This window comes from Stegostoma tigrinum, chromosome 2, assembly GCF_030684315.1.
Source record: "Stegostoma tigrinum isolate sSteTig4 chromosome 2, sSteTig4.hap1, whole genome shotgun sequence".
Taxonomy (NCBI): Eukaryota; Metazoa; Chordata; class Chondrichthyes; order Orectolobiformes; family Stegostomatidae; genus Stegostoma; species Stegostoma tigrinum.
The window spans coordinates 62,091,690-62,117,968 of NC_081355.1; the positions used below are offsets into that span (position 1 = coordinate 62,091,690).

The 26,279-nt window shown below is 40.1% G+C and overlaps 1 protein-coding gene across 1 annotated transcript in view; it reads right to left on the bottom strand.

Annotated features, from left to right (window-relative positions):
• The window catches only part of cmc1 (C-x(9)-C motif containing 1), a 92,411-nt gene that overhangs the window by 17,795 nt on the left and 48,337 nt on the right, over window positions 1–26,279 (bottom strand). Inside the window, exon 3 of the mRNA XM_048557636.2 lies at window positions 11,088–11,178. Coding sequence (XP_048413593.1) covers window positions 11,088–11,178 — 91 coding nt within the window. The remainder of the gene's footprint in view (window positions 1–11,087; window positions 11,179–26,279) is intronic.

The following is a 26,279-nucleotide window of genomic DNA, read 5'->3' on the forward strand; positions in this document are numbered from 1 at the left end:
TAGCAGATTATGCACAAAGTAAATGTGTAATTCTAGCAGCATAGAAAGCAAGCACAGGGTTTAAAATGTGGAAAAATGGTTAAAAAGACTTTGGTAATGAAGAAAAGTCTAATGGGAAAAACATTGTTCTATCTTTGTGTGCTTCAAATATATATCTGTTTCAATAAAATTCAACGGTCTCGACAGTGATAAAGTATCCCATGATTGAAGAGTGAATTCACTAAAGAGGGTTTTTACTAACATCTACCTAACTCTCAATGTTAATTTTAAATTAATGACTCCACAACCAGATAAAATAATCTTTTCATAGTCAATGCCATCAAACCTACTCATAACAGTAGAAACTCCTAATCAAGCTCTTTACAAACAGAAGTAGACTCTTTTGTTATCATTTAGTTCAGAGAAAACTAAAACGATTCAGTTTTCATGGAAAACAATTTCTAGATTTTTTTAAAAAAATCAATGAAGAACGATTGGTGCTTATTCATCATTATGCTTACACTACCTTAGAGTTTTAACAGACATCTGAACTGTAATTCATTGTCATTAGACAGCTCGAATGGCGGTTCTGTCACCCATATGAACAAGACAAGCAACGATGTGTCTCCTCAAAGTGAATGCAGAATGCAAATGCTGAACCAGGAACTAAAGTTAGAATGTTTCTTTTCCTGCAAAATGATACACAGAAAGCAAAATACAGGTATACATAAATCTAAGACTATGAGATAATTTGAAGGGAGATGGTGATTTAATGATAACGTCACTGGAACAGTAATCTGGAAATTTGGGTTATATTCTGGGGATCTGAGTTCGAATCTCACCACAAGAAATTGGCCATTCGGCCCATTGAGTCTGCTCCACCATTCAATAAGATCATAGCTGACTCAATAACTCAATTCCACTTTCCCTTAATTCTCTTATTGATTAAATATATTCAAGGCTGGATTAGATTTTCAATGATCAAGTCTCTGCAGGTCTCTGCAGTAAAGAATTCCACAGACTGACTACCCTCTGAGAAAAGAAACTTGTCTTAAATGGGTGATCCCTATTATTGAGATCATGTCCTGTGGTTTTAGATCTCTCACAAGGTCAACAATCTCTTCACATGCATCCTGTTAAGCCCCCTCAGAATCTAATTTGTTTCAACAAGATCTCTTATTCTTCTAAACTCCAATGAACCCAAGCCCAGGCTACTCAACCACTCCTTATAAGAAAATCCCTCCATACTCCGAATCAACCTGGTGAGATTTCCGTGGACTGTCACCAATGGCAGTATACCTTTCCTTAGATAAGGGAATACTGTTCACAGTATTCGAGGTATGGTCTGAACATTGTGTAGTTTTAACAAGACCTACCTATTTTTATACTCTATTCCCTTGAAATAAAGGCCAACAGCCTATTCACCTTCTCTGTTACCTGCTGAACTTGGATGTTAACTTTTTGAGATTCGTGCACAAAGACCCTACATTTCCAGTCTCTCTGCAGTGCAAATATTTTAGTTCGTCTTCCCGTCAAAGTGCACGATCTCACATTTTCCCGCATTGTATTTCATCTACCAAGCTTTTGCCCAATTTTAATCTGTCTGTATCTGTCTGCAGACTCTGTGGAACATCTTCACAATTTGCCTTCCTGCCTATTTTTTGTGCCATCCACAAATCTGGTGACAACACATTCACTTCTGTCACCCAAGACATTAACATACATTGTAAATACTGGTAGTACCAGCAGTGATCCTGTGGCACTCCACAAGTTACAGCTTGCCATCTTGAAAATGCTCCTTTTATCCCAACTGTGTCTGTCAGCCACAGCAGATTACGCAATTTGAATTCTAAATAGTTTGGAATTAAAAATCTAATGGTGATCATGAAAGTAAAGTCAATGGTTGCAAAAAGCCATCTGGTTCACTACTGCCCTTTTAGGGAAGGTACTCTGCCACCAGCTCTGGCCTACTTGGGACTCCACATTCACCTCAACGTGACTGACTCTTAACTACCCACTGAAATGGCTTTTGTGACCCATCTGTTAATGGGCAACAAGGAATGAGCAACAATGCCAGCCTGGCCAGTGACACTACACCCATACAAGAATGAAGGAAAAGATAAATTAATTAAATTCTAACAGCTGAAATCTGAAAGAATAAGATTCCACACCTATAAAGGTTAATTTTCAGTGCTGCAGAAATTGTTTAGCAGTAATTAAAATTAGTCACACTGTAAAAAAAGAACACTAACACTTGAACACATACCCGCTAATCTTTTCTCTGGCATGTTGAGTGTGCATTAAAGGGTAGACTGCCATAACTTTGTAGCCCATGCATTTCAAACGTGAGTCACTTGGTCAAGCAATGTCATAGCAAAGATTGTGGAGGGAGACAGTAGCTGTGACAACTACTGCTTGATTTCCACATTCAACTGTGCATGTGTGGGTGCTGAAAACTGTTGTCCAATTAACTGCATATTAACAGTGGCAATAGCCACACTGTTGTCCTCATGGTAAAATCCAGCCAATTTGTTTACTCTTCTCACTGCTAGTCTACACTGCTATATTTGATTCCGCAACTAAAAGAAACTTCTCAGATGACTAATGTTAGCAAACAGTTCTCACAATAGTGGTGATTATGTCTATTTGTCCAGATTCTGGGAGCCACTTCTGGTACAGTTAGCTCGAACTGAAATGCTTAATTGGCAAAATTGTCTTCCCCCAAATCAAAATTCATAGCTTCATATTACATTCCTACACTCTACAGCCATAACCTTTTTCTCTAACTAAATGCAAAAGGATTACAATTTCTATTTTTCAGAGCTCTAATAATATTTCAAAGGGATGCATGTTCATGTTAGCTACAATTAGAAATATCATAGCTGGGTAGTGACAGTGAATTCCTGAACGGGTTACAGTTTCAATCTCAGTAATTTAAATACCAGCCATCTTAATGAGATTAGATGGGAAGCAAGGGTGGTCAGAAGTCTTTTCACTTATTACAGAATTGCTTATAACCTACTATAAATCTTGGTTTCGTGCAAGAAAGGAGCAAAGGAGAAGTACACTCAAAGTACACTTGAAATGTTACCTTTCTTTAATAATGTTATTTTTCCAATTTATTTTCCAATTAGAATTGGGAGAAAGGCTAATTTATTAAATCTGTCCTTTACATGAATTGGGTGAGTCACTGGAACAGTAAATCCCTTCACCTGAGAGACATGGATTTGTAGCTAATAAAACTTGGATAGGTTGGATGAAAGTCTAACTTTGACGCAGTAGTTTGTATTTGACATGCACTGTGTAAGAATAATTCATATTTTTATTTTAAACTACAGTATGTGGGTGGCCAAATTTCAATGGCTATTCTTACGAAGAGATTGCATAATGCTAGTGCGTAAAATAGAAATGACACTGTGTAATAAGAAATGTAGAATATACAGATCTGGAAAAGATCAATTGAGTGCATCACTCCTTAGAAGGACAATTTAGTTTTAAAGGAATTATAATTTCCAAAACAAAATCCTACCTACATCTTTCTTTTAATCCATACAATGGGTTCAGCTGCTATTCAAAACAAAAGCACTACAAAGAATAGACGACTGTCCAGGTCAGTAAAAGTTAATAGATCTAATTCAGAAGAAGTTTGCTGCTATAAAACACCTAAAGTCTGAAAACCCAAATCAATCCACCTAGGGATAGTAAGAACTGTTGATGTTGGAGTCAGAGAAAACACAGTGTGGAGCTGGAGGAACACAGCTGGCCAGGCAGCATCAGAGGAGGAGAGCTGATGTTTTGGGTGCCAAAATCTCTGATGCTGCCTGGCTTGCTGTGTTCCTCCAGCTCTACACTGCTGTTACCTCAATCCACCTAGGTCTTGTATAGAATGCGGAGAAAGGACTCTGATCTCAGACCAGCCTCAGTAAAAATCCATATCAAAGCCCTAGAATTTTGTACATCAACTCAAATGTTTACATTCATGTTTGTGTTCTCTGAAGCCATTTTACATTTGTTCATTCAATGCATTTTGTTGGGCAATATCTAATTTATTAAATCTGTCCTTTACATGAATTGGGTGAGTCACTGGAAGATTTCTACCCTTGCACTGGGAACAATGAAGGTTTGTGGACTGGGGTAGTTTGTTTCTTCCCAACCTCTGTTGCTTTGTTGAATTAGGGACCAGAGGGAAGTCTAATCAAATAGACCGTCTCTCTCTGGCTGTGTAAAGGTCTCCTGCTTTGGGGATGTGGTCTTTTAAAAGGAGTGGGCTACTTAGAAGGGGTATCAGTCTTCAGATCCAGATAACCTGATCTAGAAATGATCCATATCGGCTTCAGAAGATTGAAGATGCACTCCAATATAGCTTACTCCAATATAACAGGCCAACAATGTTAATCTATCTGCCCTCATAAATAGTACCAGGAGGCAACCAGTTGACTGTTGCAAAATAATGAGAATGTTTGTCAGATTCCCCAGAACAGTGTCTGGATTAGTTTTTAATCCTCATTCATGGAACATGTGAGTTGTTGACAATAGCAGTAGGCAGTGAAGAACTAGCAGTATGCTTCCAAGATGATTTGTAATTGATGGAGAATGTGCAATTTATGATGTTTCCACAGATGTGCTGTACTTATTCTTTTAGGTGATTGATGTTGCGGATGTGGAATTTTCTGTTGAAGGAATATTGAGTTACAGCAGTTCATCATGTAGATGTTAAACATTGCTGTCACTGTGTGCTCGTATTGGAGGATGTGAATGTTTAAGGTGGTAGATTGGGTGCCAATCAATCTTGCTGCTGAAGAGTTTCTTGAGTGTTGTTGGAGTTGCCCTCATATGGGCGAATCAGAAGTATTCCATTGTGCTCCTGACTTTTTTTTTGCAGATAATGAACAAGATTTGAGGTGTCATAGAGTCATAGTCATAGAGATCTACAGCACGGAAACAGCCCCTTTGGTCTAAATTGTCTATGCAGACCAGATATCCTGTATAAATCTAGTCCTATTTTACCAGCATTTGGCTAATATCCCCCTAAATCCTTCCTATTAATATAGACATCCTAGATGCCGTATAAAAGGTTGTAATTGTACCAACCTCCAACACTTCCTGTGGGAGCTCATTCCATATATACACACTACCCTCTGCATGAAAAAGTTGCCTCTTAGGTCTCTTCTAAATCTTTACACTTGCACCTTAAAATTATGCCCTTTAGTTTTCGGCTCCCCTATCCCAGGGAGAAGACCTTGCCTATTTTCCCCATCAATGCTCTTCATGATTTTATAAGCTTCTGTTAGATCACCCCTCAGTTTCCGGTGTTCCAGGGAAAATAGCCCCAACCTATTCAACCTCTCCCTACAGTTCAAACCCTCCAATATCTTAATAAATCTTTCCTGAATCCGTTCTAGTTTCACAACATCCTTTCTTTAGGAGGGAGACCAGAATTGCCCACACTATTCCGTAAGTGGCTGAACCAATGTCCCTAAGTCCGTAAGACATAGGAGCAGAAATTAGGCCATTCAGCCCATTGAGTCTTCTCCGCCATTCAATCATGGCTAATAAATTCCTCAGTCCCATTCTCCTGCTTTCTCCCCCGTTACCCTTGATCCTCTTGATAATCAAGAACCTATGTATCTCAGTCTTAAATGTACTCAATGACCTGGCCTCCACAGCCTTCTGTGGCAGTGAATTCCACAGATTCACCACTCTCTGGCTGAAGAAGTTTCTCCTTATCTCCATTCTAAAAGATCTTCCTTTCACTCTAAGGCTGTGCCCTTGGGTTCTAGACTCTCCTACCAACGGAAACATCTTCCCAACAGGCCATTCAGTATTCTGAAAGTTTCAAATAGATCCCCCCTCATCCTTCTAAACTCCAATGAGTATAGTCGCAGACTCCTCAAACGTTCCTCATATGTTAAGCTTTCCATTCCAGGGACTATTCTCATAAGCCTCTGAACCCACTCCAGGGCCAGTACGTCCTTCCTGAGGCATGGGGCCCAGAACTATGCACAGTTTTGATCTAAATGTGGCTTGACCATGGCTTTATAAAGCCTCAGTATTACACCCCTGCTTTTATATTCAAGTCCTCTTAAAATAAATGCCAACATTGCATTTTCCTTTCTGACTACTGACTCAACCTGCAAGTTTACCTTGAGAGAATCCAGGACTAGACTCTTTGTGCTTCAGACTTATTAATTTTCTCCCCATTTAGAAAATAGTCCATGCTTTTATTCTTCTCACCAAAGTGCATGACCTCACACTTTCCCATGTCATACTCTATCTGCCACTTCTTTGCCCACTCTCCTAACCTGTCCAAATCCTTGTGAAGCCTTGCCACCTCCTCAACACCACCTGTCTCTCCATCTATCTTTGTATTATCTGCAAAGTTCACCAGAATGCCCACAGTTCCTTCATTGAGATAATTAATGTACAAAGTGAAAAGTTGTGGTCTCGACTCTGACCCTTGTGGATCACCACTTGTCATCGGCTGCCATCCTGAGAAAGACCCCTTTATCTCCACTCTGTTTTCTGCAGGCAGCCAATCTTCTATCTATGCTAGCACCTTGCCTCTAACACCATGGGCCCTTAACTTATTCAGCAGCCTCCTGCGTGGCATCTTATCAAAGGCTTTCTTGAAGTCCAGGTAGATAACATCCATTGGCTCTCCTTGGTCGACCCTGCTCCATGTTACCTCAAAGAATTCTAGCAGACTTGTCAGGCATGACCTCCCCTTGATGAAACCATGCTGACTTTGCCCTATTTTACTATACATTTCCAAATATTCAGAAATCTTATCCTTTACAATGGACTCCAAAATCTTCCCCACGACTGACGTTAGGCTAATCGCCCTGTAATTTTCCATCTTTTGCCTTACTCCCTTTTTAAACAGGAGTGTCATATTAGCGATTTTCCAGTTCTCTGGGACCCTCCCTGACTCTAGTGATTCCTGAAAGATCACCACTAACATTTCCACTATCTCTTCAGTTATCTCCTTTAGAACTCTGGGGTATAGTCCACATAGTCCAGGTGATTTGTCCACCTTCAGGCCAATCAGTTTTACTAGCACTTTTTCCTTGGTGATAGCCATCATACTGACCTCTGCCCCCTGACTCTCTTGAATTTTTGGGATTTTATTTGTGTCTTCCACCTTGATGACTGGCTCGAAGTAATTATTCAGTTCCTCAGTCATTTCCTTGTTGCCCACTACCATCTCTCCACTGCCATTTTCAGTAGTCCAATGTCCACTTTTGCTTCTCTTTTACCCCTTACATCCTGTACAGATGCAACATGACCCTCAAATTTCTATACTCAATGCACTGATCAACAAAGGCAAGTATACCAAACATCTTCACTGTCCTATCTGCCTGTGACTCTACTTTCAAGGAACTGTGAACCTGTACTCCAAGGTCTGATTGTTCAGCAACACTTCCCAGGACCATACCATTAAGTGTATAAGTCCAGCCCTGATTTGTCTTTCCAAAATGCAACATCTCACATTTATCTAAATTAAACTCCATCTGCCACTCCTTGGCCCAATGGCCCATCTGATCAAGATCCCGTTGTATTACGACGTCATTGAACAGAATTTCGCAGTCTCTTGCAGGTGGGTGGTCCGTTAAATTGTGTGGGTGCCTTTCAAGCTGCATTCATTTCAGTCCCCAGTCTAGCATGTCAGGACCACATCCAACCCAGCCACAAATGTTTAGTGGGCAATGGGTGGGATGCCTAGCATGTATACTGGCTAGGGCCTTGGTGAGAAAAGGTGGAGAGGGATGTGTCTCATGGACACCCTTTTTTGATTGGAGATACATCACAAGGACAAAGTACAAAGAAAATTACAGCACAGGAACAGGCTCTGTGGCCCTCCAAGCCTGCGCCGATCCAGATCCTCTATCAAAACCTGTTGCCTATTTTCCAAGAATGTGTATCCCTCTGCTCCCTGCCCATTCACGTATCTGTCCAGATACATCTTAAATGACGCTACTGGGCCCGCCTCTACCACCTCCGCATTCCAGGCACTCACCATCCTCTGCATAAAGAGGATATCTTTATCCCTGCATATCTCCCTTAAAAACTTTTCCCCTCTCACCTTGAAATCGTGATCCCTAGTAATTGAGTTCCTCACTCTGGGGAAAAAGCTTCTTGCTCTCCATCCTGTCTATATCTCTCATGATTTTGAAGACCTCAATCAGGTCCCCCCTCAACGTCCATCTTTCTAATGTAAATAATCCTAATATAACCTAATATCCTAATAATCCTAATATAACCTCTCTTCACAGTTAATGCCCTCCTCTGCACCCTCTCCAAAGCATTCATGTCCTTTTGGTAATGTGGTGACAAGAACTGGATGCAGTATTCCAAATGTGGTCGAACCAAAGTTCTATACAACTGCGACATGACCTGCCAACTCCTGTACTCAATACCCCGGCTGATGAATGAAAGCATGCCATATGCTGTCTTTACTTGCGTTGCTACCTTCAGGGTACAATAGACCTGAGCACCCAGATCTCACCCAGGACTGTCCGCAATACCCTCCTGACTGAGTACCACTGCACTTTCAGCTCTGGGGAGGGGGCGGGGGCATCTATTCTACTGATGCATAGGCCAAAACCAAAGAACATTGATAGTGATGTCTGTGACATTGGAATCATTGCTTTTCACCATATTGTTTATGGTCCAGTTGTGGGACAATTCTCCCAATTTTACGAGATGTTGACAAGGAGGATTTATGGAATTGACTGGGCAAAATCTGCCTTTGTTGTTGTGAATGAACTCATATCTCCACTGCATTGGTCCAGGCATTTGGAATACTGACCTAGTAATACAATAACACTGCTGTGATCTATCCAGGAACATTCAGGAGGGTGGAGCTTCTGGCTTCAGCCCTTACAGCAGTATTCTGGTATAAAGAATGCAATGTACAATACTCCTGTGGTATGTACAAGTCCAGCCTGTTTGCCTACTGGTTTCCCAGGCTGTCTCACAAATAATCAGGGAGAATACATCACCACCTAAGCTGGCTGCCCCACAGTAATTTGATATTTCAAAGAGAGTTAATTGGCTGGAGATAGGACTTCCAGCCCTCGCATGGGAAAAAGTCATACCTCAAAATGTTGTCAATCTAATTGACTTTAGCTCTGTAGTCTCAGTAATGCCACAAACATCAGCAACAAATCTCGGCCTGCAAACAATCCTCAGAATCTAATTCCCAAACCAGGTCAAGTTTGAAAGTCTCAGATTGAGGAGCAGAGATTAGGCCAGAGGGAGTTGGTGATTGGGGAATGGGGGGAATTGGTGGCAAGGGGTGGGGGTGCAAGAGAGGGGTGGGAAAGGTTTCACCTGCAGGAGACAGACATAAAGGGCTGGCTGACGTTGAAAAGAAGTCAATGTCAGACACAACCCCTATACCTTATTTTGGCCGAGTTCTCAGAAGGATCATGTTCCAGTCCCCTTATCAATTAATTTCTTCTGCCAGCCTGAAAATTGAGGCCAGCCAGGAAATGGTCCTCAAATGATCCTTTATTGGCCACTTAAGGGCAGAGGTCAGTGGGTAAGCCTAAATTCTGCCCATTGTACCATAATATTGCAGAGAGTTTGGGGCCTCCAAGAGGCCCATGGGAAAGCTCCCATCACTCCCAACTCCAAATTCATCAACAATGGAAATTAAAATTCTGCCTTTGCATTCTAATTCTGATGGTAGTGTTGAGGGAATTTCATCTCTGTTTGCCTTCACATTTTTTATGCTGGTACTAACAGCCATATTTATATTCTGGAAGACACCAGGGTTTGTGTGTGGTTAGGCTCTGTAAGGCACTTCTGATAAAATATTATCTAAGCTGCAGAAGATGTCAGTCTGGTCTTTGTAGAAGATGATCCAATTTGATCCCTTTTGTAATCAAGATGCTGAGATCAACTGACAGTAACATTGTGTGGATGTTTCCCATTAGGGAGAAACCTATTGGTTGCAGCAGGTTTCTTGAGGATGTGTACACCCAACCCCAAGCAGCACTATCATAGATCCAGAAGAACTCTCTCTGAAGACACGTAATGTGTTAGCTGAACAGGCAAGTTAGAGAGACCCAAATTTCTTAGATCTGGCATCATCTTTAGTCCCTTAAAATTCGAAAGCTAAACATTTTGCTGACTTTGGAAACAGGAAAAGCTTCTATTGTATTCTTACACAGAACAGCTCAGAGGTGCAAATAGCCAGATTTTCTGATTTCTGGTCCATAAAAAAGGTTTTGCAAAGTTCTAACTGAAGATAACAAAAGTAATTTCTAACTAAAGTTTTGTTTGTAACCTTAGATTGCAGAAAGTTTATTTTTGAAGTTGATACTTCCTAACAGCACTGGAACAGTGGCATAACTCATGAGGAATTCAGGTCAGCCACTGGAAAAATGTAACTGCCTGTCAACTCAGGAATGTCGGATGTACACATCAAGTTAACAAAATCATATTCTCTAGACTGTATTGTGTTATGCAGGTTAGATTATACCCAAAGTCAACTCTGGAATGCAAGATATCTGGATTAATTTCAGTTTGACATGAAATCCACTTAGAGAGATAATTTCTAGAGTGTCCTGACTGTCACTAGCTCTGCCATGATGTAAATTCAAACTTTTATTGCAAAACACAATTATAGAGAAATCATGCAGTGGAGTTGTCCTGTGAAAAAAACATATGGTGTGTCGCACTGGGCAGACCTACTTAATCACATTTTGAATCACATATCTCTCCCTAATATACTTCATGTTTTTTGTGAAAGTACAACTTTAACTATCAGGCTATTTGTAGCATGATGATGCTTTCCTCCCATGCAACGTTCAACCAAAAGCTGCAGCTAGGTAAAATTGACTATCATCAAATGTAGTTGAAGTGAAATTGTTTGGAAAATTTCAATATTTAGGTCGACACTCTTTTCTTAATACTGCATTAAGTATATTATCTGTTCTCTTCCTAGTAAAATGCAGAATGGGTTCAAATACTAACATTGCCTTGGATGCAAATATTGAAGACACAACAAATATATTTACTATGATGGTAACTCATATTGAAGCAGTGCTCTTGGTACCATTGTTAAATGTTAATCCATTATTGCACAGTATAATACTCACTGGTTGGTAAGGCATTCCTTAAGTGCGGCATTTTCTTCTCTGCATTTTATAACCATTAAAAAACCTTTCTCCTTGCAGCATTTGCTAAAAGCTGTAATGACATAGAAAGTTTTAGTCAGTCAAAATATTAATGCATTGGTTCTTGAGATATATATAGCCAATGTGAGGTAAGGTATTAATCTTAAATTTGATAACGTCTATGGATGAACTTTTAAAGGAGCTGATGAGTTAAATCCAGCCTTAAGTATTGTAATTCGGAAAAAGAGAACATGTGGAACCTTTCTTTCCCCTTCCTTCTGTATTTGTTCAGATGGTAACTAAATCCTTGTTTGAGGCTATTATTAATTTAAGGAAAGTATCAATTTGATTTAGGTATTTTACAACACTGACTTGTGCCAGGTAGATAGTGGATGGACCCAGGTGGGGTGGGGATCAGGATAGTGATAAAAGAGTTACTTGCTGGAAAACTCTTAAGCATAAGCCTCCTCTTACAGTCACTGAAATCACGTGGCTAGCCGAGTACAATTTTGATCGATGGTAATCTGCAAAATGTTAATAGTGGGTGATTCAACAATGACAATGCCATTGAATGTCAAGGGGTGATGGCTAGATTCTCCTGTTGAAAATGCTAATTGCTTGGCGCTTGCGTGGCGTAAGTGTTACTTGCCATTTACCAACTCAAGCATAGATTTTGTCCATGTTTTGTTGCATATGGGCACTGGCTACTTCAGTATCTGAGGTGTCGCAAACAGCGCAGAACATTGCAATAATCATTGAACATTCCACTTTTAATAATAACCGCAAACATCCTCATTTGTACCAGATCATTTAATGTTTTTAGCCTGAAGATGTTTTTGATGGGTGGCTATTCATGTGATTGCAGTTTTGAAATTCCAACCATGTTTATGTTCTCCACTCACCACACTATTTCTACAATTAGTGACCCACTCAACAACACCCTCACTTTCATCACTGATAAACTCCTTTCTGTTGAAACCATTATTCATTCTTCCCTGGACATTCTCACAAGTACAGCCATCATCTCTACTCCCATAAGTGTAAGGAATGGAGATTTGGATGAGTACGATGTACAACTTATTTAACTATATATCTGGATCACTTAAAGCACCATCAGGTACTGCTTGTCAGCCAAAACTGCTCGTTGTTTAATTTCCATCCAGGAACACAAAGAAAGCCCTAGCTTCTCCTCCCAACCTGAATCCATAGTCTTAAATTCCTCTTCCAGCTCCTTGACTCTTACATCAAAAATTGCAAGGGACTTGTGGATCTGTTGTCACTAAGATTAAAATTATTCAGTCAATTGCCATTCCCCTACCCTACTGGGTTAAACCTTTTCTCAGGTAAAAAGACCTTCACATCTTTCTCTACTTTCTCAGGTCCTCTCCAAGTTCATTTTGCAAATGGGATCTAAATCCTGCATCTGAGAGTCTATTCTCAGTAAACTACTGACCACCCAAATTCCATTCCGAGCTCCCAAATCAGCTACTGTGTCCCTTTTGAAAAACCTGTAATAACCACCCCTCAGATAAAAATAAATGCTTGAGCCTACTGTTCCTACACACTACCACCCCATTTACAACCTCCATTTCCTCTTCAAAGTTTTTAAGCATCTCCAGAATCCATATGCATCTTTCTTAGAACTCAATGACTGAATCCCTCCAACCAATCCTTCTAGTTTTGCCGCTGCCATGGTTGAATCTCAAGTCATACATGATAATCTGTGCAATTGTGACAAAAGTAAACAATCCTCCTCAACCCCTCAATCTGTCTACAGTCATTGACACAGATGGCATTAGGAATTTCCTGAGGTAGGGTCCAGACCCAAAACATCAGCTTTCCTGCTCCTCTGATGCTGCTTGGCCTGCTGTATTCATCCAGCTCTACACTTCGTTATCTCAGATTCTCCAACATCGGCATTCCCCACTATCTCTGACATTAGGAATGTCCTGCAAAGTCTCTTCAACATCACCCAGCTATGATGATCGATGCATGCGTGGTTTTACTCTTATCTCATCACAGCCAATAGTCAAAGTGTCACCTACAATGGTTTCTCTATCTGACCCAATACCATAACCTTGAGTGTTTCGAAGGATTTATCCTTGGCCCCTACTATTTCTCACCTACAAAGTGCCCCAGAGACATCATCAGAAAACAAGCAAGTTTCCACAAGTAGCTAATAATAGCTACCACTACAGCATCAGCAACCTCAACAGCTCCACTGGTTTCAATACCCAACAGAAACATTGTTCCCTAGAAAATAACTCAAATCCTCTTCGCTGGCAACTGTTTGTAACTTTGGTGATACTTTTAGTCCCAAGGCGAGCCATCTAGAACATGTCTGCAACACCCATTGATGTCCACACTAATTTACCCCTTAAAAATACCATTATATCTATGTATGGCTTAATAAATGAAAGCATATAAATTCATTTTAATGTTGAAACAAAACCTGCACTAATTCCTATATTTTAGGTTATTTTCAATTCTCTTTAATTTTGCTGGGAAATATATCAGGTCAATTTATGTGGTCAGTTAGAAAGTCACAAGTCAAAGCTCATAAATACAGAATTTAGATATTTTGAACTGTTAGCTCATGTAACAACAAAGCTCCTGCATTATTTTATCAAACTGCAGAACTTGAATTACTGAATAATTCAACTGATATTTCATGCAAAAACAACTTTGAATTAACAATAATTATGTAATGTACCTCCACAATAATTCCTTTCGCAGATTTGTTTCAGTGTCTTATTTGTGCAAATGTGTGTACTAACATTGAATTACCCATCTGATTCAATTTTCATACATGAAAAGACAATATTGTAAAACTTTTTAACGACCTAGTTAATACTGTATATATGCCAATAGTAGATTTTAAGCCTTAAATTAGCTTTTATCAATGTTTTGTCACTTATTTAACTAGACGGTTTTAATTAGATTTTTTCCAGTAATCTGATAATTTGTTTGCTTGAAGATGCAGCAAGACTGCAAACCAATACCAATGTTGTACACTGCATGTTAATTCCAATTTAAAATCCAGCAAATTGCTCTGATTAACAAAGACTGTTAACAAATCATGTAGTTTCTGTGTCATTTACTAATAGCATTCTTCCTGCTTCTTTCCTTCTTCTGCTTCTCCTGCCTTTATCCAAATTTATCTGAATAAGGCAACCTATTCTTGAGCTCTGACACTGAAGTAAATAGAGGAGTAACAAACAGAGCAGTTTGACATTCTTGGCAATTTCCTCAAGTTTCTTTTGCTGGTCACCTCCTTTCGATGACCGTACAATAGGAGCATGGAACAACACGAAGTCATTTGTGTGATCAACACATTTTTCTCAAAGAGTCTGTAAAATACATCACATTAGAAAACAAAAATTCAAGCAGGAGTGCTCAACCATAGCTGTGATCTACACGCAGTGTATAGACTGAGAATGGCTACTTGGAGGTATCAAAGAATCATCATTGCCTGGAATTCTTAGCAAGATTTACTGCTATTTTCTCATTTTCACTGGGGCAAACAGAGCAAGAATTAGCAAACATTAAAGCTTTATTATACAGTAATTTTCAACCAGACTTATATACGAAAGGAGATTCAATTGAGTAACTACTTCCAAAGGATACAATTCTTACAATGGAATAATGATGAGAAACAATATTCTTCGATTCTATTGTCCCCTAATGTATTTTACTGTTAATTACAGGTTCCTCAATTCAATTTAAAGTAGTGAAACAAAAATAAGTTTCCCGTTCTTTAAATTTAGGTCTCATCTGTACCTGATATTATTCACCAAAACTGAATTCCAACTATAACAACAGTCAAACCATTGCTTTCTTTCAGGTGTCAAATTTAATAAAAATCCAGAAATTCTGAACTTAAGACGCAATATTTAACATACATGGGCTATAAAAGTACACAATTTACATGTTGATTCAAATGTGTGAATTATGGAATTTATTTCACATGCAAAGTTACAACTTGACAAGAACTAATTTCCTGCATGGCACTGACAGTTTAAAAATATCAACCAGCTGCAAGCACATTATTTACAATAGAAGGAAGACATCTTTTTCCTTTATAATGCAAAACTTCATGTTCTATTTTTTTCCACTAACAGGGTACCGAATATTCCAGCAAATACATTATTCATCTGACAAAATATGAAGGCAAATTTTACAAAATGCAACACAAACTGAAAGTTTGCACCCGCTTGATCATACTAAAACCTTAGAAATCTGGCAAACCACTGGACATTTGGTTCCCTGACTAGCATTATATTAAGTGTGTATTTCCTTTGATGCTAACTTATTGCACTGGATGAATGAAGTAGATTTGTAAGTCTAAAAATAATTTAGCATTTCTCATGTAAAATTCATAGATGTGCTTTTACAAGGTGAAAGAGGTAAATACCAAGAATTAAATAACAACATTTAGAAGACAAAGGCTCAAAGAACAGGTTTTTAAAATATTTTTTGCAAAACATTAAGTGATGTCTTACTTGGTTGGAAAAGATTATACAACTGAGACAAAGTAGAGGGATTTGAAAACAAGGACCTTGCAGTTGACTAATAGATAGCAAGAACTGCAGGTGCTGGAAGACACAGCCGATACAGTGCGGAGCTGGAGGAACACATCAGGTCAGGCAGCATCAGAGGAGCAGGAAATTCGACATTTCAGGTCAGGACCTGGGAGGGGAAGACAGCTCAAAAATAAATAATTGCTGGGCGAAGGTAGGATGGGTGATAATAGGTGGACGCAAGTAGGGGGTTGTGGAGATTGGTCAGTGGGAAGGGTGGGACACATAGGTAAGAAGGAAGATGGACAGGTTGTGTAAGGTCGGCGGGGGGAATGAGAGGGAGGGCTGGACATGGGATGAGGCTGGAATGGGGAGATTTTGAAGCTGGTGAATTCTATGCTGAGGCTATTGGGCTGTAATCTCCTGAGGTGGAATATAAGGTGCTGTTCCTCCAATTTTCGTGTGGCCCCTTGTGACCCAGGATGGACATGTCACCAAGGGAGTGGGAGGGGGAGTTGAAATGGCTGGCAACTGGAAGATGGTGTTGATTAGAGCAAACAGAGTGCAGATGCTCCACGAATTGGTCACCGAGTCTGTGCTTGGTCTCTCCGATGTAGAGGAGACCACATCAGGAGCAATGGATGCAACAGACCAGGTTAGAAGACGTACAGGTGAATCCCTGTCAGATACAGAATGATTGTTCAGGGCCTTGGACAGAAGTGAGGGAGGTGGTATAGGGGCAGGTGTAGCACTTCCTGCGGTTGCAGGGAAAGGTGCCGGTTGTGGGGGTTGGTGGGAAGTGTGGAGCAGACGAAGGCGTCGTGGAGAGAGCAGTTCCTACAGCAAGCAGACAGGGGTGGGGTGGGATGTATGTTTGATGGGTGGGATTACAGGTGATCCCTCCTGGCAGAGGATGATGTATTGGATTCGGAGGTTGGTGGGGTGATTCGTAAGGACTGGGGTTCTCTATCCTTGCTGTTGTGTGGACGGGGTTTGAGGTCAGAAGCGCAGGAAATGCAGGAGATACGGTTGAGGGCATTATGAATTATAGGAGAGGGGAAATTAAAGTCCTTGAAGTAGGAGGGCATCTGGGATGTCCACGAGCGGAACACTTCATCTGGGGAGCGGATGCGGCAGAGGCAGAGGAATTCGGAGTATGGGATTGCATTTTTGCAAGAGGGTAGGTGACAGGAAGTATAGTCAAGGAATCGATGGGTTTGAAGTTGATGCCAGTGCTAAGTTGGTTGCCGGAGATGGAGACAGAGAAGTCCAGGAAGGGAAAGGAGGTATCGGAGATGTTCCAGGTGAATTTGAGGTTGGCGTGAAAGGTGTTGGTGAAGTGGATGAATTGTTTGAGCTGCTCAGTGCAGCATGAAGCAACACCGATGCAATCAATGCAGCAGAGGAAGAGATGAAGGATGGTGCCACTGTAACTGCGGAGAAGGGACTATTCTATGTATGATATGAAGATGCAGGCATAGCTTGGACCCACGTGAGTGCACATTGCTACCCCTTTATTCTGTAGTAAGTGGGAGGAGTTAAAGGAAAAGTTGTTGAGGGTGAGGACAAGTTCCGTCAAGTGGATGAGAGTGCGTTAGTGGAGGGATCTTTGGGAGAGGAAGAAACAGAAGGGTTTAGGCCCTCCTCATGGGGTACAGATGAAGAGAAACTGCATGTTCATGGTGAGGATGGGGTGTTGGGTGCCAGAGAATTGAAAACCTTGGAGAAGGTGGAGGCTGTGGCTTGTGTCTCTAATGTAGGTGGGGAGTTCCTGAACTAGGGTGGAAAAAACGGAGTCGAGGTAGTCGGAGATGAGTTCAGCAATGCAGGAGCAGGCAGAGACAATGGATCGACTGGAGCTGTCATGTTTGTGGATTCAATAGGTTACAGGACCCAATAAAAGTAGACAAGAATGGCTGTGCAGGGCTTCAGGCAGTAATAAATGTACAGGAATTTATACAAAGAATGTTACTATGTGAAGGATGAATGCTGACAAGAATGCACTTTACATCTTCAAGGCTAATTAGGGCACACTAACGGTTTCAGCAACCGAAGAGGTTTGGGAGGACATTAAGTGAATACCGTACCAGATGTGATAACCAGCAACCTTGGTGACAGACGGAATAAGAGGTAGAAAGCTTGCTTCATGATGAAACAGTGTAAGACAAGGAGATTAGCCTGGATGTGTAGCCAAAAGGCTTGATGGTGTTGCTGTCTGAGGCACAGCTTGTTGGCAACTGCTTCAGCTATGAAATGCTGACAAAATTACTTAGCTATGTTTAAGTATGATCATTCAATTCAAATATTTCACAGATTTGAAATAAAACAATTCTTGCCCACTTAGGACCTTCAGCCTAAATATAAGAAAATATTTAGGATGATTTCAAAACGGTGACAATTGATAATGGGCTGATATAGACTCTGACAGCACTGGAGTTTCTTTGAAACAGCATAATTCTGAAGATCATGCTCATACCCAGAGTGAGAGTTTAGGTATGGAGCATTTACAGACCCAAACACTAATTCACGCTTAGTGGAGTGGTTTCACAAGTCATATTTGCAAAATTATAGACACATTACTGCAAAAAAGGTCACCACATATTAATTTCCTTGCTGCAAACAGGAGATGCAGCTTCTGTTCCCACGGCTGTCAATTAAAAAAAATTTAAGGTAGCAGAGAGACAATCATTAGCTTCACTAAGGAGAGATTTGACAAAGCTTTTAAATACCGGAGAGTCAAGGGAAGGTATTATAAATAATAACATCCAGGCAGAAGATAGGTCTGTCATCAATAATGGGTCAAAGGTCAATGAATAGAGCATACGTGAGATCGGAAGAGCAGAATTTCAGAACAGTACATGTGGTCAGTGAAAATTGCAGAAATGGGAGATTTATTAAAAGTGTGGATTCTGAGTTAAAGTAAAGAGAACAGGAATTAGCTCAATGAGTAAAGTGGGTGACAGGTGAACATCAGAGCAAATGTGCCATAGTTATATGGATCTTATGGAGGTTGGAAGTGACATGAGGAAAAAGAGAGGAGCTTGATGTTTTGCTTGGTGGACATGGTAAAGGGACATGCAGCAGAGCCATTAAAAAGATGGTCGCATTTTTAGTGGCAAAGAGAAAATGCACTCCTTGCATTTGGTGCATATTTTCTAAATGGTGAGAAAATTCGCAAAGCAGAAATACAAAGGGAGTGTTGGTCCAGGATTTTCTAAAGGTTAACTTGCAGGTAGAGTCCGTGATTAAGAAAGCGAATGTAATGTTGTCGTTTATCTCAAGAGGGTTGGAATATAAAAGCAGCGATGTGCTTCTGAGGCTTTATAAAGCTCTAGTTAGGCCCCATTTAGAATACTGTGTCCAATTTTGGGCCCCACACCTCAGGAAGGACATCCTAGCCCTGGAGCATGTCCAGCTGAGCTTCACATGGATGATCCCTGGAATGGTAGGTTTAACGTATGATGAACGGCTAAGGATCCTGGGATTGTACTCATTGGAGTTTAGAAGGTTGAGGGGAGATCTACTAGAAACTTACAAGATAATGTGTATGGTTTAGAAGGAGCGGATTCTAGGAAGTTGTTTCCGTTAGGCGGGGAGACTAGGACCCGTGGGCGCAGCCTTAAAATTAGAGGGGATAAATTTAAAACTGAAATGAAATGACATTTCTTCAGCCAGAGAGCGGTGGGCTTGTGGAATTCATTGCCACAGAGTGCAGTGGAGGCCGGGACGTTGGATGCCTTCAAGGCAGAGATCGACAAATTATTGATCTCAAAAGGAATCAAGGGCTACGGGGAGAGTGCGGGAAGTGGAGTTGAAATGCCCATCAGCCATGATTCAAATGGTGGAGTGGACTTGATGGGCCGAATGGCCTTACTTCCACTCCTATGTCTTATGGTGCTGAAAAGAAGGGGCATGTGATTTAGGGAGTCTGTTTGCAATGGAGAAAGGAAGCCAGTGTCCTTTTTTTTTCAGGATGGTCCTGAAGTAATGAATGATTTCTTCTGAAGACAGCACAACCCAGAGTGTATGATGTGATCCATTCAGTTCAAGAGGTATATGGTCAATCAGATTTATGCCAGACTAGTTTAGCCTGTACCTCTTAAACATCAATGGGTATCGGGGGCAAACAAGTGATTAGAGTCGTACCTGACACATTGGATAATGGTTGTGGTTGTTGAAGGTCAGTCATCTCAGCTCCAGGACATCTCTGCAGGAGTTCCTCAGGGTAGTGTCCTACACCCAACCATCTTCAGCTGCTTCATCAATGACATTGCCTCCATCGTAAGGTCGGAAATGGGGTTTTTGCCGATGATTGCACAACGTTCAGCACCTTTTGTGACTCTGCAGACACTGAAGCAGTCCATATCCAAATGGAACAAGATCTGGGCAATACCCAGGCTTGGGCTGACACGTAGCAAGTAACATTCGAGCCATACAAATGCCAGGCTCTGATCATCACCAATAACAGACAATCTAACCACCACCCCTAGACATTCAATGGTGTTAGCATCACTGAATCCCCCACTATCAACACCCTGGGAGTTATCATTGACCAGAAGCTCAACTAGCCTCACCTCTGGTAGCTACAATAGCATGTAAGTGGCTAGGAATACTGTGGTGAATGACTCAACTCTGACTCTCCAAAGTCTGTCCACCATCTACAAGGCACAAGTCAAGGGTGTGATGGAATATTCCCCACTTGTCTGGATGGTTGTAGCCCCAACAATATTCAAGTAGCTTGACACCATCCAGGACAAAGCAGCCTGCTTGATTGGCACTACACCAACAAGCATCCACTCCCTCCATTACTGATGCTCAGTAGCAGCACAGTGTACTACCTACAAGATGCATTGCAAAAATTCACCATAGTTCCTCAAGACAGCACCTTCCAAACCCACAACCATTTTGATCTAGCGGACAAGAGCAGCAGATATATGCGAACACCAACACCTTCAAGTTCCCCTCTAAGTCACTCACCATCCTGACTTGGAAATGTATTGCCATTCCTTCACTGTCACTGGGTCAAAAACTTGGAATTCCCTCCCTAATAGCATTACGGGTCAACCTACAGCACGGGACTGCAGCTGTTCAAGAGGACAGCTCACCACCATCTTCTCAAGTGCAACTCGGCACGGGCAATAAATGCTGGTCAGCCAGCAACACCCACATCCCATAAAATGAGTAAGTAAATAATAAGAGCAACACAAAGAGGCAGGGTCACATTAGCGGTGCAAAAGTGCAGGACAGAGTAAGAATTTTGTTGTGCTCACAGATATTGAAGATGGAGTGCAGCTAATATTTGTGGATTAAATAAAAGGACCAAAAGGTAGACAGTTAGAAGCTTGCAAGTGACTTGGGAAAATTCATTTTTTCAGGAACGCACTCAGACATAAGTTAGAAGAGGTGGCGTGTGACTAGAGCAATTTTATCTGTGATTAAGATGTTTGTACTGAAGCATGGGAGAGTTAACATAGAGAAAGCTGTAAAAATTAGGAGGAGGTAAGTTGAAATGAATTATTGAGGATGAGGAGATGATCAGGGGAAGTCGGTCAAAGAAAGAAGTGACAACATGAGATAACAAGGTGTGGAGCTGGATGAACACAGCAAGCCAAGCAGATTCAGAGGAGCAGGAAGGCTGACGTTTTGGGGCTAGACTCTTCTTCAGAAAATTCTGAAGGAGGGTCTAGGCCCATAACATCAGCCTTCCTGCTCCTCTGATGCTGCTTGACCTATTGTGTTCATCGAGCTCTACACCTTGTTATCTCAGATTCTCCAGCGTCTGTAGTTCCTACTATCACAAGAAGTGACAACATGTTGGTTTTAAACTGGGGATGTGTTTGGGATGTTGGGAGTGTGCAAAAGAGCAAGGATTTATTAAAGTAGTGAGTAGGGTGTGGAATGCCACAAGATGCTCGAAGGCAAAGACACTGTCAGAGAGATTGCTGAAGCTGTGATTCAATGCAAAGGATCACAAACCCCCAAAACGCAAAAACGCTGGTTGCAGATACATTGACGGGATCATCAACCATCAGCAAAATTTAATTCACTGACAGGAAACTGAAGAACAGATTGATTGTTGCTGAACAGATAGTCCAAGACAGCAGTGAAGACTTGGAGAAATGAGAAGGGAAGAAGGACAAGTTGGGTGGGAACATCAGCAAGACAGACGAAATGGGCAGTTTTTTTTGCTGTGCATAAGGAAAGAGAGACCGCTGCCTAGATGGGCACCACAGAGAATGCTTTGAGACACACAGATGGCAACCACAGGCATATCCATGGTGTAATGATTCCAGATAATGGTGCCACTGGACAAATCAGATCCCAAAATTAAATCTGGCTTGATAGACTTCTTCTTAGTTAATGTGGTGGTCAGTCCCTGAAACACCATTGCAGGTAATTGCATAGTTTGTTTAACAACATATATTTATTACGCAAAATAAGAAATAATCTTAAATCACATGACAAAACAAAGTTTTCAACCTATTTCCCAAACACCATCCACTTATAGAGATTCAAATCCACAGAAAATACACCCCAGCTCTCCACTAGTTAATAGATTCACAACAGTTTCTTTGCATTAACACGAGAACAATTCAAATAATCTTTCAAAAAAAACTTTTATGGAAGTAACCAACTTATGCCACTATTTTGAATTCCAAACTCTCAAAATGATAAATGTATTAATCTATGTAAATACACATAAATCAGACACCTTTCATCACAATGGGGCATTCAAGACAGGATCAGCAGCAGGAGAGGATGGCAAAGGAGTAATGATGGATTGGTATAGTGATTGGGTCTGACACAGGATACAAGAACTAAGTAATGAAAGATGACAATGACATATTGACAGGAAGGGAGGAGACAGGTTACGAGTGTGATAAAAGAAAAGGGTATAGACTTGAGTCTGTAACAGCAAAAATGCATGGAAAATACAGAGAATTTGGGGATTTAGCATAGCAGAGTTTAAAAATCACTTGTCCTAGTTATGAACAACAAAAATTAAGACAATACATAGTCTGGAAAATAACTACAGACAGGCATTTGTAAATCAAGCTGCAGAACAATTGTGCAACTTTTACCCTAAAAATGTTAAACTATATGGTCAGAAGTAAGCCATTTGGCCCAATAAGGCTGCTTCTCTACCATTCATTGAGATCATGGCTGATCAATCCTCAATGCTATTTTCCTGCCCTTTCCCCAGACCTGTGATTCCCTTTCTGAATAAGATTCGGTGTATCTTAGCCTTGGATAAGCCTTTGATGACAACTCTTGTCAGCTTTGTGCCATAAAGAATTCTACAGGTTCACTATCATCTGAGAGAAGAAATTCCTTCTCATCTTTATTTAAATGGATACCTCTTTATTTTGAGGTTATGCCCTTTGGTCCTAGAACCTTCAATAAGGGGTAACATCCTCTGAATCTACTGCCAACCTCCCCTAAGAACGTGATATGTTTCAACAAGGTTGTCTCACATGCTCCTAAAATCAAATGAGTACAGGTCCAATCTACTCAAAGTTTTCTCATAAGAAAATCTCTCCATAGCCAGGATCAACCTAATGAATCTTTTCTGGACTACCTTCAATGCCAATATATCTTTCCTAAGATAAGGGGATCAAAACTGTTCACACTAAACTGAATATGGCCTAAATAGTGCCTTGTATTACTTTAGCATGATTTCCCAATTTTTCTACTCTATTTCAAAAGGGCCAATGTTACCTTTGTTTTCCCCACTAATCTGGATGCCAGCTTTTTGTGATTCATTCATGAGGAGCTCCAAATCTCCTTATGCTGTAGATTTCTGCAGTCTTTGTCCATTTAAATAATATTAACCTCCTCTATTCATCTGATCATTCTCAACATTACATTCCATTTGCCAACTCATTTAACCTGTCTATATCCCTCCATGGATCCTTCGTCTCATGTTGCCTTCATCTCAACTCTGTCTTCTGTTAGCCAATTCTCTATCAATGGTAATATACTATTCCCAACATAATGGACTGTTATCTCATTTAGTCACCTTATGTGTGGTACTTTTTAATCAAACACCTTCTAGAAATCCATGGCTTCCCTAGTACCTATTCTCCTGTGACAGATATGGTATATATTTCCTTCCTGCCTTTTGGCCCTTGCTTTAATATCTTTGTAATGTGATTAATGTTGTCTGCTGTGAAGACTGACGCAAACTATTCATTTGAGTCGTCCACCATTTCCTCATTCACCATTATTATTTCTCCAGCTCCTTCTGTATGGGTCCTTTGTGAATTGTGACCTCTCTCTTCCCTCTTACATATGTAAAGAAGCTTTTACTGTCTGTTTTCTTATCATTTGCTAGTTTACCCTCGATTTACTTTCTTCCTCTATTTTTATTTTGTCATCTTTAGCTGGCTTTTAAGCCAGCCTTGAATTCAGTGCCACAGACTCTACTCATGGTCTAGAACAAAGTCCAAGTATCACAGTGTATCTCAGCCAGACATATAAGCTAAAAGTTCAGTATATAATGATGTATGTGAAGCACAAATGCTGCTTAAAGACCTATATGCTTAACAGTGTTCCCAGAATACCTCATTACATAAAAGACAATTAAAAATAAATACTTAAACACAAAACTGACTTCAAGAATCTCAAAGTAGCATACTAAATACTTTTTTAAATTTAAATGGTCAAATTTGAGAACTTACAAACTGAATACAGTAAATGCCTCATCCGAAACATCTTAGATGTTGAATTAAATTCATCTTGTATTATTATACCTTTCAGAAAGAATCTTGCACCTGCTGAGAATAAGTAGCCTCATAAATCTTTGAGGGAATCTTTGATTGTACTACTTGATTCACTAATCACAATGAGGAGAAAAGAATAATGATTGCACAGCTTAAGTTCTGCATACTAAAATATTATTTATTAACTTAAACAGCCTGAGCACACATAATTTGACTTTAAAACAAAAGGTATATTTCAGTACAATGAGGGAAATATGGTGTTGTCAAAGAACTCACTTAAAGCCGTCCCAGTTTGAAACTGTTCTGTTTTAATTCATAAAACTTTCAATGCCTAAAAATGTATATCTCATTGAATGATGAATTAATTGGGCTTTAAACCATCCATAGTTCAACTAATACATTACATTGTTACATTACAGGGACAACACCCCAAAAGTATTCAATTTACCGTAAAGCACTTGGGGGCTTCTAAGGTCATCAAAACCCCCACATAATGCAAGGTTTGCTTTCTTACCCTTGAAGCCTTATTAATAGCAGCAAATGGTGCCAAATTAGGAGTGCTTTAAAAAAAACTGTATAAAGCCATCTTTTGAGTGATTTCTGAATGTCTACAACACCAGACACACTTTACATTTTGCTTATCCCCTTTTCTTTAAAGGCAGAGGTTATCAAAGAATATGATGGCAGTCAATAATTTAATGGCCACTTTACCTAGCTAATTTTACAACAATGTTATGACTCCACTTACGGAATGATCTTCTTTCTCCTGAATCACTGGGATAAGTCTGGGGTCTGGGCGAAAGTTAAAAGAAAACTGAATTTCTGTCTCACTACAATCAATTTCACACATTGTCCCATTCCTCAATGAACTAGTAAATCATAGCTATTGCATCACTGACATGGAGGAGATTATTAAAAGGTTTTGCATTTCAGTCTGGCTATAGCCATGTTGTTCTTATACACTCATTTCCTGCTGACAAAACATCCCATTTATGGTGGATAGTTTAATTCGAAAAAATGCAGAAATCTTAAAAGAGCGCACCCTTTTGGAAATATTTCTATACATTTAGAATGTTTGATATGTTTAGTTACATAATTCTTAAAATGACATCCCAATTTTAACTAAATTAATAGCTATTTCAGAAATGAGCTTAGAACATCTCAAATGCAATCTGTTCTTCAACTAATAACTTGAATTCTTATGCCCATCAGTGACACCCGAATACAGCAAAACCTGCATTAGTGATCCCTTGTTTTAAAAGCAGTTTATTGCAAAACTTCCGCACAACAGGAGGTCTCTTTTGCTTATTAAGTGGAACTGGACCTCCTCCCCAGTCTCGATTATATGGCTGTGCTTCCGCCCCAAACAAGGCTCAGGATACAATACATTCACTCTTCATCTCCAGAAGGCACTGCCTGTTGGTAAATAATCCAAACTGCATAGAAGCTGATCGCCCAATGAGCTTCAGATCATTAAAACATGATAAAACACCTCCAAGCTATAAAGGAAAATAATAATCAATGTCTCCTTTAAAAAGATGCCTGCTGCAGCATTTACACACCCTGCTGCTTTAATTACTCATTTCACTTCTTCTCTATTATGGGGTTTGCTTAATCCATCAGATGGTGACTGAGGAACAATCGTTGTAAAACAAGCTCATTAACAAATGGTAATCAGTAGTCAAGAGGCTAGGGCATCTCGATGAAATATCACATGGCAGAAGAGACTTACTTTATCTAGAATATTTCTTTATTTCATTAATTACATAGTCATAACTGCTTTTCACAGTTAGAAACCTACATAATGTCCTTTCACCCTACTGATTCATCATCAAAACATGAAATGTAATGACACAAGAAGAATAAAAACTCCAGACCAAATAAGTGACTCCAAACTTGAGAATAATTTAGGTATCCACTTAGTACAATAT